General features: G+C 28.2%; 1 protein-coding gene and 1 long non-coding RNA gene across 2 annotated transcripts; both read right to left on the reverse strand.

Moving 5' to 3' along the window:
* Positions 1 to 4,156: 4,156 nt before the first annotated feature.
* On the reverse strand, positions 4,157 to 7,369 carry LOC117904036 (annexin D4-like). The gene is made up of 4 exons (XM_034816565.1): positions 7,236 to 7,369; positions 5,456 to 5,651; positions 4,471 to 4,542; positions 4,157 to 4,372 (listed from the first exon to the last, which is right to left on the reverse strand). Exons 1-4 carry the CDS (start codon positions 7,367 to 7,369, stop codon positions 4,157 to 4,159), a joined length of 618 nt encoding a protein of 205 aa, XP_034672456.1.
* A 7-nt stretch (positions 7,370 to 7,376) lies between these two features.
* LOC117904388 lies at positions 7,377 to 8,290 on the reverse strand. The gene is made up of 3 exons (XR_004649579.1): positions 8,248 to 8,290; positions 7,656 to 7,834; positions 7,377 to 7,454 (listed from the first exon to the last, which is right to left on the reverse strand). It is a non-coding gene; the product is annotated as an uncharacterized LOC117904388 (long non-coding RNA).
* Positions 8,291 to 12,600: the final 4,310 nt, after the last annotated feature.

A 12,600-nucleotide genomic window follows, 5' to 3' on the forward strand; every position in this document is an offset into this window, starting at 1 on the left:
ACAAAAGAATCAAGGTAATGAAATTTTTGGCAACTATAAGATCATGAAGGTGTGCTATATACATTTAACTCAATTTACCCATAAAAATTGATAGATTTAGTTTAACATTAAATAAATATGTTTAAATGTGATAATAATCTTTATATGTATAACCTTGGGAGCTTCATGAAAATGGAAAAGATAATTTTATTGATAGGGAATACACACACATGCATCTATATGGTGTATATATCCTCTACTTTTCATCTAGTATATTTTAAGTTATTTGTGAATTTATCATTCAACAATTGTTTTGACAGATACAGAAATAACATAACCAATATTAAACCTTATTTTAAGCTATCTAAAAAGTTTAATACTTTAAATTATTAATCATGCTTTGTGTGCCATCTAGAGAGACTTCATCATGTTGGTCAAATAGAGGTCCCTGTCATCTTGTGGGTCACTTGTTTGTATAATTAAAAAGCTATATGGGAAATTTCTTACAGTAATTTGAAAGAAGAGTATGGAAATCATATAAAGCAAAGTTTTGGTATCCTTATTAACAAAGGAATCCATCATGCATTGGGGCTTTTCCAGCTTTGTTAACATACTTGATGTAGCTCACTAGAGCAATCAAGGATATACTTAACACAAATTAAATCTTAAATGGCCATAACCTTCATTTGATTCAATAATTTGGAAAGAAATAGTAAAGCAGAAAACTTAAAATATGAAGCAAAAAATTAACAATTTCCTTGACCAAAATTACCCTCTTAGAGCAAGAACCAGGTCTAGTAAGTTTAGGCAAAATAAAATGTCCCTTGGAACTTTAACTTTTTTTTAATAAACATGTGAAAATACCTCTTTACCACCCTAGTATCAGCCCGTGCTTTGACCACCTTCTGGCTTGTTCAATACAATGATTGTATAATGAGAAACAAAAATAAATAAATAAAAAAAACAAAGTAAAATGAAACCCTACAAAGCATAAGTAGTTGACATAACTCAAATGCACAGAATCCTGTACACAGCAAACTAACTGTACAAACATGAAATTGTTCACATTTCAATTTTTGTTTTTCTCCCAAAGAAAAAATAAATAAAGATGTAACACCCCAAATTTATTTTGGGGGTAAGGTAGTAAAAAAAAGTAATTAAATATTTTTAATAAGGGTAGAAAGGTCATTTTTTCATTAATAGTTCTAGGTATAAATTTGATTTTCTTCTTCTTCTTTTTTTCTGTTTTTTCTATTCAGAAAACTCTATTAATCAAAAATCAAAAAATTGAAGAAGGTAAGGTTAATAGTTCGGAGGTTTAAGGTTTGTAGTTCAAATTTTTTCCAAGTAAGATTCTAACCCCTTAGATTAATATTTTAGATTCGTTAGTTAATTTTGAACATATTAGATATTCTTTAGAAAATTTCAATCTTAGTTTATTTAATTTTTTTTAAGATCAAAATATTGGAAATTCAATAATATGGGTTGATTTATTAATGGAAATTAGAAAATTTTAAGTTTTTAGATGAGTAAATCTAAATAAAAAAAAATTATATGACTTATGGAGGCTGGAAGTATGTTATATAATTTATACACATATAAAGGTTTTGATGCATCGTACGCTGGGGTGGCAATTTGGAGGAAAAAAAAAACAAATAAAATAAAAACTATTTCGCAGGAAAGTTGTTAAAGTGGAACGTAAAGTTGTTTGGCTTGGAGTAATAGTGTTGAATGGTTGTAGTTGGTGGCTTGAAAGGTATTGAAAAGAATATATATATTTTAAAAAATAATGAGAATTTGGAGGTGGTGGTTTCATCGCAGGAGGTTAGTTGCAGGTTTGTGGGATGTTAATTAAGTATAAATATATTATATAATAAAATATTAAGGATGCACCAAATTGTGTTTTTTTAGTAAATAATGGTGAATATATATATATATATATATATATATAAGAAATAAATAAATAAATAGCAAGAACCACTCTTGATAATTATTGCATAAACTTTCTAAGAAATAATAATAATAATAATTTGTTACAAGGAGTAGAAATAATATATTTTTAGGAATTTTAGTTTAAAATATATAAATATTAAATGATTCTTGGGAATGGATTTTTTTTCTTTTAGAAAAGACAACTTTTATGAAAATTTGGAAACTCACTCATTAAATTTTTATTGATTGGGAAGTTAAAAATAATATAGCTGATAAAAAAAATATCAATATAGGATTGTTTTTAAGAATTGTCAAACTTATAATTTTAGATAAATAATCAATAATAATAGTTATTTTTTTATGTTAGGTGAAGAGTAGATTCTTCAAAATTATATTTTTCTCCAAGGTTTTTGAAGATTTTTTTTTAGATAAAGGAAATTAATACAAACTTTATAAAATAAAATATTTTCTATATATATGTTATTTGAAATGTATAAATATTATTTTGCTTTTATACATAGATCAAATATATTTTTGCATGAAAAATATATTAGAACTTTTCTTTTGTTCATGATAGAACATATGGAGATATCATGCTTTCATAAATTTGAATAAATAAAATAAAGAATTTAACCCTAATTTGTTTGGCTCGTGTCAATGGGATATAATAATTGACCTTTACATTTTTGTGGTGGAGAATGTAATTAATTTGGATCCAGCCTCTAGGGGTTTGGTTAAAGGTTACTAGTATGAGTAGTGTTTGGTTCTATCCATTTTAAAAGGAACAAATTTGAGACTATCTACCCATTTGTAAAGTCCCACTTAACTAGACACTATTTGTTATTTGATAACTAAAATAAAAGTATTTGAAATGTAATTGATTTGGATTTGATATGAAATGGTTTTGGTATATATGAAAATTTTTTATTAAACAGTTTAAAATGTAATAGCAAATTTGAACTCAAACGTTTATACGAAAATGATTGTACCCTATATCTCTTATTTGCTCTTCTTTAATTGAACCACAATTTTTTTTTTTTTTGGTAGCTGAGTTAGAATTTCTAGTTGGGTTTTTGCATTGAAGCAACTTCAAAGAAGTAATAGATCTTTAATTAGATTCATGGAAGTAGTACTTGTGTGCAACATTCCAACTAGTCCTTTCTACACATTGTTAATGAGTAAAAAGTGAATACAATTCATACATGACTCTTTACCTATTTTCAAGAACTTGATCAGGGACTTCCAATCTATAGGCACTTGATACCTACATTGCATGCAACCATTTGGTGCATCAAAAACACTAAAAAATAATTTGCAAAGGTGAAGTTTCCATAGCCAGTACTTGTAGAAACTAGATTGTCTTGATTACTAGTAAAATTCTAATGATTTCAAGAGCACCCAATCCAATTGTGTTATTTGAGTATTGCATAACAAAAAGAGAAAATTTGATTTAGTTATACTTTGTGTGATTGTTTTGAGACTTGAAGGTGATCAAAAAGCCATTTTATGATTAATTAAAATTTTGTGGTTAAAAATAATTGCTCATAGACTTACAGCCAAAAAACTCACCAAAATAATAATAAAAATAATAATAATAATAAAATAAAATTTGTCGAAAAAAAAAATCTTCTGTCACAAGATACTAATTTTTAATCACAAATTAGTTTGTGGCAAAACCTCATATTTGTTGTAATGGCATTACAAGGATGGAATAAGTAAGTTTTCTTTTTAATTTTTTTTTGCATGCTTGTTAATGCATTGATCGATGCGACTAAGGTTAAATTAGTTGGATTGACATCAACCTTAGAGCTTGAGTTGATTTAAAATATCACTTAATTAGATTGATTAATGTACAATCCAAACTTAAAGTAGGGTTCAGAGTTTATGATTTGGTTCAAAGAAGAAGTTGGCCAATTAACCTAATGCCCAAAAGGCCATTTTAAAAAAAAAAAAAAATAGAAAAAAATATGCTATGAAGATAGGTTTTTTGAAATTAAATGTTATTGTCACGCACTATCCTTAATCCAAATAGAATATTATTATATAACCATGCTTCAATCAATTAAAAGACATGCTTTGGAACTCAATCATATTAGAATTAATGATTTATTAAAGTTTCACTTCATAGGAACGCCACACTTTTTATTAGTACAATTGCTCTTGCAAACATAGGAAAATAAAGCATAAGTAGAGTTTGATTCAAAGAAAAAGAACAAGTTCATTAAGATAGGCATTTTTATTCACTTCATTTAGCTAGAGCTCTTTGGACCAATGTGACTAAGAAATCTTTATAATTTCCAAGAGCTACATCTTCAATCTTCTTGGCCAGAGGAGTTCCATATTGCCTATTATATTCCTCAGCAATGTCCTTCATATCAACATTAGTTCGGGTTACAATAACTCGAGTTAGGGCTTCTTGTTCATTCTTGGTTGCATTAGCTTTCATTGCCGAATGTAAAATCTAAGATTAAAAAGAAAAAAAAAATAGTTCAAGAAATGCTTTAACAAATAAAAATAAAAAGATCATTTTTGTAATGTGTTATAGTGAATTTATCTCACCTTACTGAAATACACTGGAGGAGCACACAAGCAATAAATTGTGTCCTTCAAACCTGATTCCTCACCGAGATCCTAAATAAATTAAATAAGGAGGAATTATATTAAAATGAATATTTTTGAAAGCTAATTCGAGGAAAAATGACTTCTAATAAATATTACAATGAAAAGAATTGTTTAAAGCAACATAAGAACGAGAACTATTGTCATACTTATTTATTTATTTTTTCTAAAAGGAGAATTTATAAAACAAAAAAAAAAGAATAAAAATAGATGAAAAAAACTGCATAATAATGTTCCATGGTTCGAAATAATATGTTTTTCCTTATAATTTGTATGTTCATAATTTTATGTGTTAAACTATTAGCAAAGTATATATTTCAATCTAATTACTTCTTAGAATGTATTTGGTATGTGAAAATAAGAAAAAAAAATCATAACATCATGTAAAAGAGAAAAATCAAAATTCGAAAAAGATAGAATTTTGCATCCATAAGATTGAAAATTTAATTTTATTCCTATATTTAATAAATAATTTGGAGTTATAAATGAATAGAAAATGGAATGGGTTTTTTTTTGTTCCTATTCTAGTGTGTGAAAAGCTAATAATAGTATAGGAAAAAGGATGAGAAGGAAGTATAAAAAAGAGGAAAAAAAAACAAAGAAAGATAAAAAAAAAAAAAAAAAAAAAGATACGGTAACAAAGAAGGATCAAAGATACTAACTTTAAGTCTAATATTGATTAACTTTCACATTTTTCTTTTCACTTTATTCATTTGTTAATGTTTAAGTAAAGAATAAAAAGTGCCTTTGATAAGCAAGAATTAAAAAAAAAGAAATAAAAAATTTTTTGGTATTTTTTTTATCTCTATTTTTGAAATAAAATAATAAATGAACAGTGGAATAGATTTCCTGTTCCCATTCCACATTCTAATATTTCAAACATGCCCTAAGAATTTACAAATATAATATCATGACTATGTTATACCTCTGCAATGTCCTTGTCAAAATCATCATAGTAACATTTGAAGACCTCCTCGAGATGAGGCTTGCTTCTTGTTGTTAGAATCCTTACAATCTCTTCATCTTTGATTAGCGTCGTCTTATCACCATTTCTAATGGCTTTATTAATTTTTTCAGCATCCGATTCAATTGCCTTATTATTCTTTCGTGATCCTTCATATCTGTACGAACTTACAAGTGCTACCAAAAATTGTCGATACAAATAATGATTAAAATATCGGTAATCATGGATATATCAATACTTAGATTTTATAGATATATCAAATATATCAGGGACATATCGGTGAATATTTTATAGTAAAAATATAATGAAAAATTAAAAAATGATAAAAAATAATAATAATACATATATTGAAGTTATTTTAATGAAATATATATATATATATATATATATATATATATATATATATATTATTTAAAAATGTTAATAATTTTATTTATAAATTTATATTTTTATTATATTTAATTACTATAATTAAATTTAACTTATTTACAATAATTAATTTTATTTTCATTAATTTATAATACATATATACTAATAAATTTTATTTTATAAACTAATAAATATGTAACATGCATCTTATGAAACCAAGACCAATACAACTTTATTGGCAAGTGACTTAAATTCCATGCAGAATACAAGGTTCAAGTCTTGGTGGTGTGCTTTGGGTGAATAATTTTTCTAATGTTTGTGGAAAGGATGCTCCCATCTTATGCATGAGGTGTGGATTGGGTTACAACAAGAATGCATGCTTTTGAAGGATGGATGGATGGTGTGGGCTGTAGCAAGTTGGGTGGGATGCTTTTGAGGCCCATTTCAAAGCTTAAATAAAAGGAAAAAATAAATATATATTTGATAAAATTTAAGAAACACTTTTAAAAATTTGAAAAATCACTTGTAGTGCTTTTAGAGAAATACTTGATAGAATATTTTTTTAAAAACACTTTCAAAGAAAATACTTTCACTAAAAATATTTTGAATTAAAATACTGTTAAATGCATTTTTTAACAATGTATTTACAATATTTTTACTTAAAGTGTTTATAGTAAAAGTATGTTATTTAAAAGTGTTTTTAGATGATTTTCTAATTTTTAAAAATATTTTTAAAATTTTTTTAAATGATTAATTTTTCTTTAAGAACCATTTTTTTTATATACTAAAAGTACCTTCTAGAAATAATATTAAACACTCTAAGTTACCTTTCAAATACGACCAAGTTACTTTCTAAATATGATCATCTTACCTAATTATGATCACATTAATTCTCGATTGGTTCCTCAATATGACTATATATGTTACGTCTCATAGTACCCTAACTAAGACTGCACCACATAAAACTCCTTTATTGAGAAAAGACACAATTATAGGACTTTCTAACAGTCCAACTAATGGGGTTTTAAGGCTCAAAATAGGTGGCTTGAACCCAAAAAAAGTTCCAAACTCCAATAGTAGAAGAGTAGGCTCAAAAGATTATTTGCAATTGCATATCCTTATGCCCAACCATCATTTATGGAAAAAATATATGTTAGAAAGGAAGACGAATGCATTTTTCTTAAGAAATAATTGGTCAAAATGCTTCAATAAATTTATAAGATAGAAATGCTCTTCACTTTATAAAAAATTGCATAACATCTCACTAATCCAAGTCAAAGTTTATTTTCAAATATAATAACTAAAAATATGATCATATACTTCAAATATCGTTTGATGCAATTTTTTTTTTTATACTAAAAGTGGTACTAACCTGGCGTTGGATGCCTTCAACTCGGCAAGCAACGTCTTCCTCGATGGATTCACTGTAGAGGGACTGGTATGCTCTCCTAGCTCCCAAGAGCCCGTCTGATGATCTAGTGCATGCAAGTTCAATGAGTAGGCCATATGCTTGCCTGCCTCTTTTCAAAGCCTTCCTTGCCATGCGAGCATCTCTTTCCCAAGGATGCATGGTCCATTGCACCACAGCATCCTGACCACAAAAATGTTAAAAAAACTTATCATATTATTGCAAAAACCAATCTTAAGTAATCTTTAGTCTCCTTGTCTTTTGTACTTCCATTGTAATATTTGTTTTTTTATAAGAATTAATTTTTTTATGATAAATAATATATAAATATCTTTAATTTTATATTAACATAAATATCTAATTTTGTATTTGATATATAGATACCTTAAAACGCATAAATTCCCTTTTTAGAAATTTAAGAAGAATTTCTTCCCATTTCTCAAACTGGAAGCGTTCATCCTTCAAAAAGATGCAAGAAGTTTCATTCCTAAAAGTTGACAAGTGTTCTGGTTGCCATTTTACTAAGATCTCCAACATTGATTTCTCGTCAACTGCCAATATTCCTGGAAATGTAAATCAAGATTATTTCAACCTTCTAATAAATATCAATAATGAAAGAACAAACAAACAAACTGAAAAATGTTTGAATATGGGAATTATGTAACATTTGCTCTCCAGATCTGATATTGTATCTAAATTCAAAATTGTTATATTAATTTGTAGACTATATTCATTAACCAGTGGGGAGAAAAAACTATAGTGTAAATTGCAAAAAAAGAAAAAAAGAAAAGAAAAGAAAAGAAAAGAAAAAAGTTTCATATGGGACATGAGATCATATGTAATCATCCTTACTGTCACAAATTTTCACTAGAATTATTAAGAAAATAATAGATGAATGAGTAGAAAGTTTATTGTAAAAGAATGTAGTTGTTTGTGATTTAGAAAAAAACAAAGTTAAGAGAGAAGGAGAAATTACCAGAGTGAGAACCATAGAAAGACTTTGCGAGAGCATCTGACGAAGACATAATTGTTTTCCCTTCTTTGTTTGTTTGTTTTTTCCTTCTTTTGATGGAGACAACAAGAATGGTGTCTTTCTTTACCTCCACCATAGCATTAATTTTATAAATAAGCTAAAGGGGTATATAGTGTAAGCAGGACCATGAGACTAAAAGATAGAATGACTTGTGGGAGGGGGGAAAGGTCTTAATTGTTTGTTGTCATCATAGTGTACTTGCATTCATTTATGGGATTCTTAAGTTATTTTTGAAGTTTTATCCACTTTTAAGACTTGAATCTTTTTAATTTGAATTTGAGCCAGACTTGAGGGTGGTTTTAGCTTATGAAAAATGTTAAAAATATTAGGGGTCCTTTGAATTTGACAAGGTGGCTTTTGGTCTATAGCATTTTTTATAATAGTACTTCTAGCTACTACACTTATTTTTATAGAGAATTATTTAGTGTCTACGTAAATTAAAAAACAGTAATTTTTATAGTATTTTTAGTAATATTGATTTTTTAGAAGAAACATTTATCGATAGTACAAATTTAAGAATCACTTCAAGTGATTCTTCAAAAATTTTAGAAAAGACAATAAAGGATTTTTATTCCCCAACAATAATGGAAATACTATGTATTGCTAATTTAGATTATGAAATAGCAAGAGAAATTTTGACACTCATAAATGTTGACTTCTCTAAATGCATTCATGAAAGTTAAAGTTCAAAATAGACAATATTTATATATAGAATTCTCAAATTAGAAGGATAATTTTTTTTTTATAATTATTAAAAAATAGAAAATATATGCATAAGATAACAATGAGATATATACTCCAACAAAGAATCTTGTAAAGAGGTTTCAAAATTTTGAATTATTTGTTTATTAAAGGAGCTCCTTACGAGGAATATTCAAAAGAGGTTCCAAATTTTAAGACTTTTAACATGTTCAAGAAATCTATATTTATGCCAGACTTGCTCTTGGACAAGGGCACATTATCTAGCTTGGTTAATTAGAAGTGATAAGAGGTTCCAAAGTTTAGAATTCTTCTCATATTATAGAAACCATATTTTATTTTATTTTATAATTTCTTCGAGAAACATTTCCATCGAAAGGTGCAAGAAAGTATTTGACAGATGTCTTTGCACCACTTTTTTTTTTTTTTTTTTAAAAAAAAAAAATAAAGATTCGAGAAAAATGCAAATGTATTGTTTACATGTAATCATTTTTTTTACATAAAAAAGTAGAACAACCTTCAAAATTAAGTAATTTCATTATCAAAACATTCATGAAATTATTGTAGATTCCATTTAAGGGACTAGAGGTTTAGAGTATTTTTGGAACATTGAAATAGAAATTAAGAATGAAAATTCATTTTATTTTCTATTTACTACTGTATTTGGATTACTACTTGTTCTCACTAAAACTAAAATCCATTCTAGTCAGGATTTTAATTCCCTTTATTCTACATAGTATTTTAATTTTTCTTTATCCCCATTCTTATTCCCATTCCTATGTAACTAACTTACCCTTACTTTTCTTAAATAGTAAGAGAAGGTTGATTTTTTTTTTAAAATATTCTCATTTCAAAGTCAATAGGCTAACTACTCTTTGTTTCTTGGCTAGGAGGAAAGAAATCTTTTGAGTTACATATTATGTATCCTTAACCATTTTTCTTCCTTGTGAAGCAACTATATAGCTTTGACAAAGACTTCCATTCAATGGTGAAGAAAAGAAATGTGCTTCTATGTTCATGAAAAAGGATACCCACTTGTGCCTCTCTTTGTCTTTGTCTCTCTACAAAAATGAATAAAGTAGATCTAATACAATTACAATGGATGACGTTGAGGATTCACATAAGAATGACGTATTGGCATAATGATCAAAGAACAAAATAAAGTTATTAATATGTAAATATGAAAAAGAAGCAACAAATTATGAGAGTCATCTACACTTCAACTTTAACTGCATATTTTGCTTTAGATAAGATATGTAGGTCCTTAAATGATCTTTCAAGTTGAATGAAACATCGCTTTCAACATTAGAAAAAAATTAAAAACAAAAAGAAGAAAAAAACTAAAGAAAAAATCACAATTTTTATGCTTATTATTTATATTTCTTAGTTAATATAACATATTGGTTAGGCAATTTTTAGTAAATACATGATAAAATATAATCAAATTAGCTAGAATATTAAATTGATCTTTTGATAATTTGATTTTTAGGTAGGTAAATGTTTCGGTGGTTAAATAATATGATTTTTAGGTGGTAAATGTTTCGGTGGTTAAATAATTATTATTATTATTATTATTGTTATTATTATTATTATTATTATTATTTATAAAGATTAGGCAAAAAAATTTCTTATTATGGGTTATGTCACACCCAAAAATTTGAGAACATGACTTAATCTATACTCAAGATCCTACCATGATTCCACACTTCAAAATATGATTAAGAAGAAGAAATAATCACGTTCATGTGCATAAACCACTAGATGTAAAATAGACAATTTTACATCTAATCACATTGAACATCAAATGGGAGAGCTTGAGAATAACATAGAATAGAGCTCAAGTAATAATTAACTTGTCACACACCAAAGTTTAATCCATGGTACGTCATGATAATATAAATAAGTACTTTGGATCTAATGCCCAAAGACATGTCTATGCCTCCTATCACATCCACATGGGATCTTCTTAAGTAAGCTTTCACCTGTTTTAGAATCCCAATGTCCTCTCCTTTAAGGCTTTCACCCTCACCTTTGCCACCATTAATTAAAGAGCAGGAACCCACCTTTATTGGTACTAACAACCAATGGTTTCCAACATCTCCAAGGCAAAACCTTTATCAATTCCAAAAATTCAAACCTTCATAACCAAAGAGATACCTACCTATTTGGTTCCTCAAGGAACCATCCCTGCTCAAGGTTCAAGTAGTAGCCCTACAACAAACCATGAGTTGATAAGTGTAGCTTTGCATTAATCCATTATAGTATGCTTGAGCTCAAATACAACGGTTACATGCATGAAATATGTTAAAACAATACATACTTAATGGAAATCCATGAAACCAAATTTTGGAAAGGTAACCAACGGATGCTTAATCTTAAAACAGAAGCTACCCTACCAATGGTGAAAATCACCAAAAATCAGTGACTAAAGTAGTTTCTTTTTCCCGTGATTCAATTGATTTAGGTGTTGCAGGTAAGTAAATTCATGGAGAAGAAAATGCAATGGAGAAAGATGAGGAGTGTTGGTGAGCTAAATTATCTAGTTTAATTCAAGTTTAAAATTTTGTTTCCAAACATTACCAGATCCACTCTACATACTTCACTGAGACTATATTGGTCATTGAAGATTGAGTTCATCAATTTATGTATGCTGTATATAGTTGAGTATGAAATGAAAGTGGTTAGTAAGCTTAATGGTAAATAAAAAGGCATAGGATGGTTTTATGGAAAAAGTGGGCTAAAACACTGCCAAGTTGTGAAAACATTTCATGGAGTGCTCAAGAACCCAAGGTGCTCAACTGCCCTTGATAAGAGCTTAAGCACTTGAGCCATTTTTTTTTATAATAAATTTGTGGTAAAAAAAAAAAAAAAGATTCTTTTGTCATACCCAACTTGTTAGGATTTTGTTATATAGATATGCCTTCTAAAGTTTAAAAAAGCTTCATGTGCCCTAATATGATATATATATATATATATATATATATATATATATATATATATATATATATAGAAAAGAAATACAATATGCATGATGTTCAAGTAATACATCCAATCCCAGTTTATAAAACATAAAAAAGATGGGATTCACAAGTCTAATATAAAAAGTAAGTAAAAAAAACATAAAAAGATCAGATAGTAGTGGGATCATGTGATGGCTCTGCTCTGATCTCCTCATCTGGTATGGGCTGCTCAGCTGGTATGATCTCCTCATCTGGCAGTGGAGGCTCGGATGGTCCAGACCTATCATGCCCAGGAAGTGTCGCCATACTCAAATGCTGCTGGATCTGATGAAGGATCGTGGTATGTTGGGTCTGGGTAGCAATGATCTGATCCTGGTGTGCACGAATAGTGGCCATCTGCTGGATAAGAGAATCCTGAGTGGTGCTCAGTGTCTGCAATGAGTGCACTAAGCCTCTAAATTCCGTAAGAGAAACGGTGACAGTGGGCTCAGATGAAGGAGGAGGTGCTGAGGTAGCTGGCATGACTGGTGGAGCACCCTGAGTGATAGGAGAAGTAGGGAGTGTGGCCTCAGGTAGGTGCACTGAGGTGTGTGCTGCAGGGGCAGGAGGTGTAGTGTCAGTGAGAATCTCATCCTGC

This window comes from Vitis riparia, chromosome 17, assembly GCF_004353265.1.
Source record: "Vitis riparia cultivar Riparia Gloire de Montpellier isolate 1030 chromosome 17, EGFV_Vit.rip_1.0, whole genome shotgun sequence".
Classification (NCBI taxonomy): Eukaryota; Viridiplantae; Streptophyta; class Magnoliopsida; order Vitales; family Vitaceae; genus Vitis; species Vitis riparia.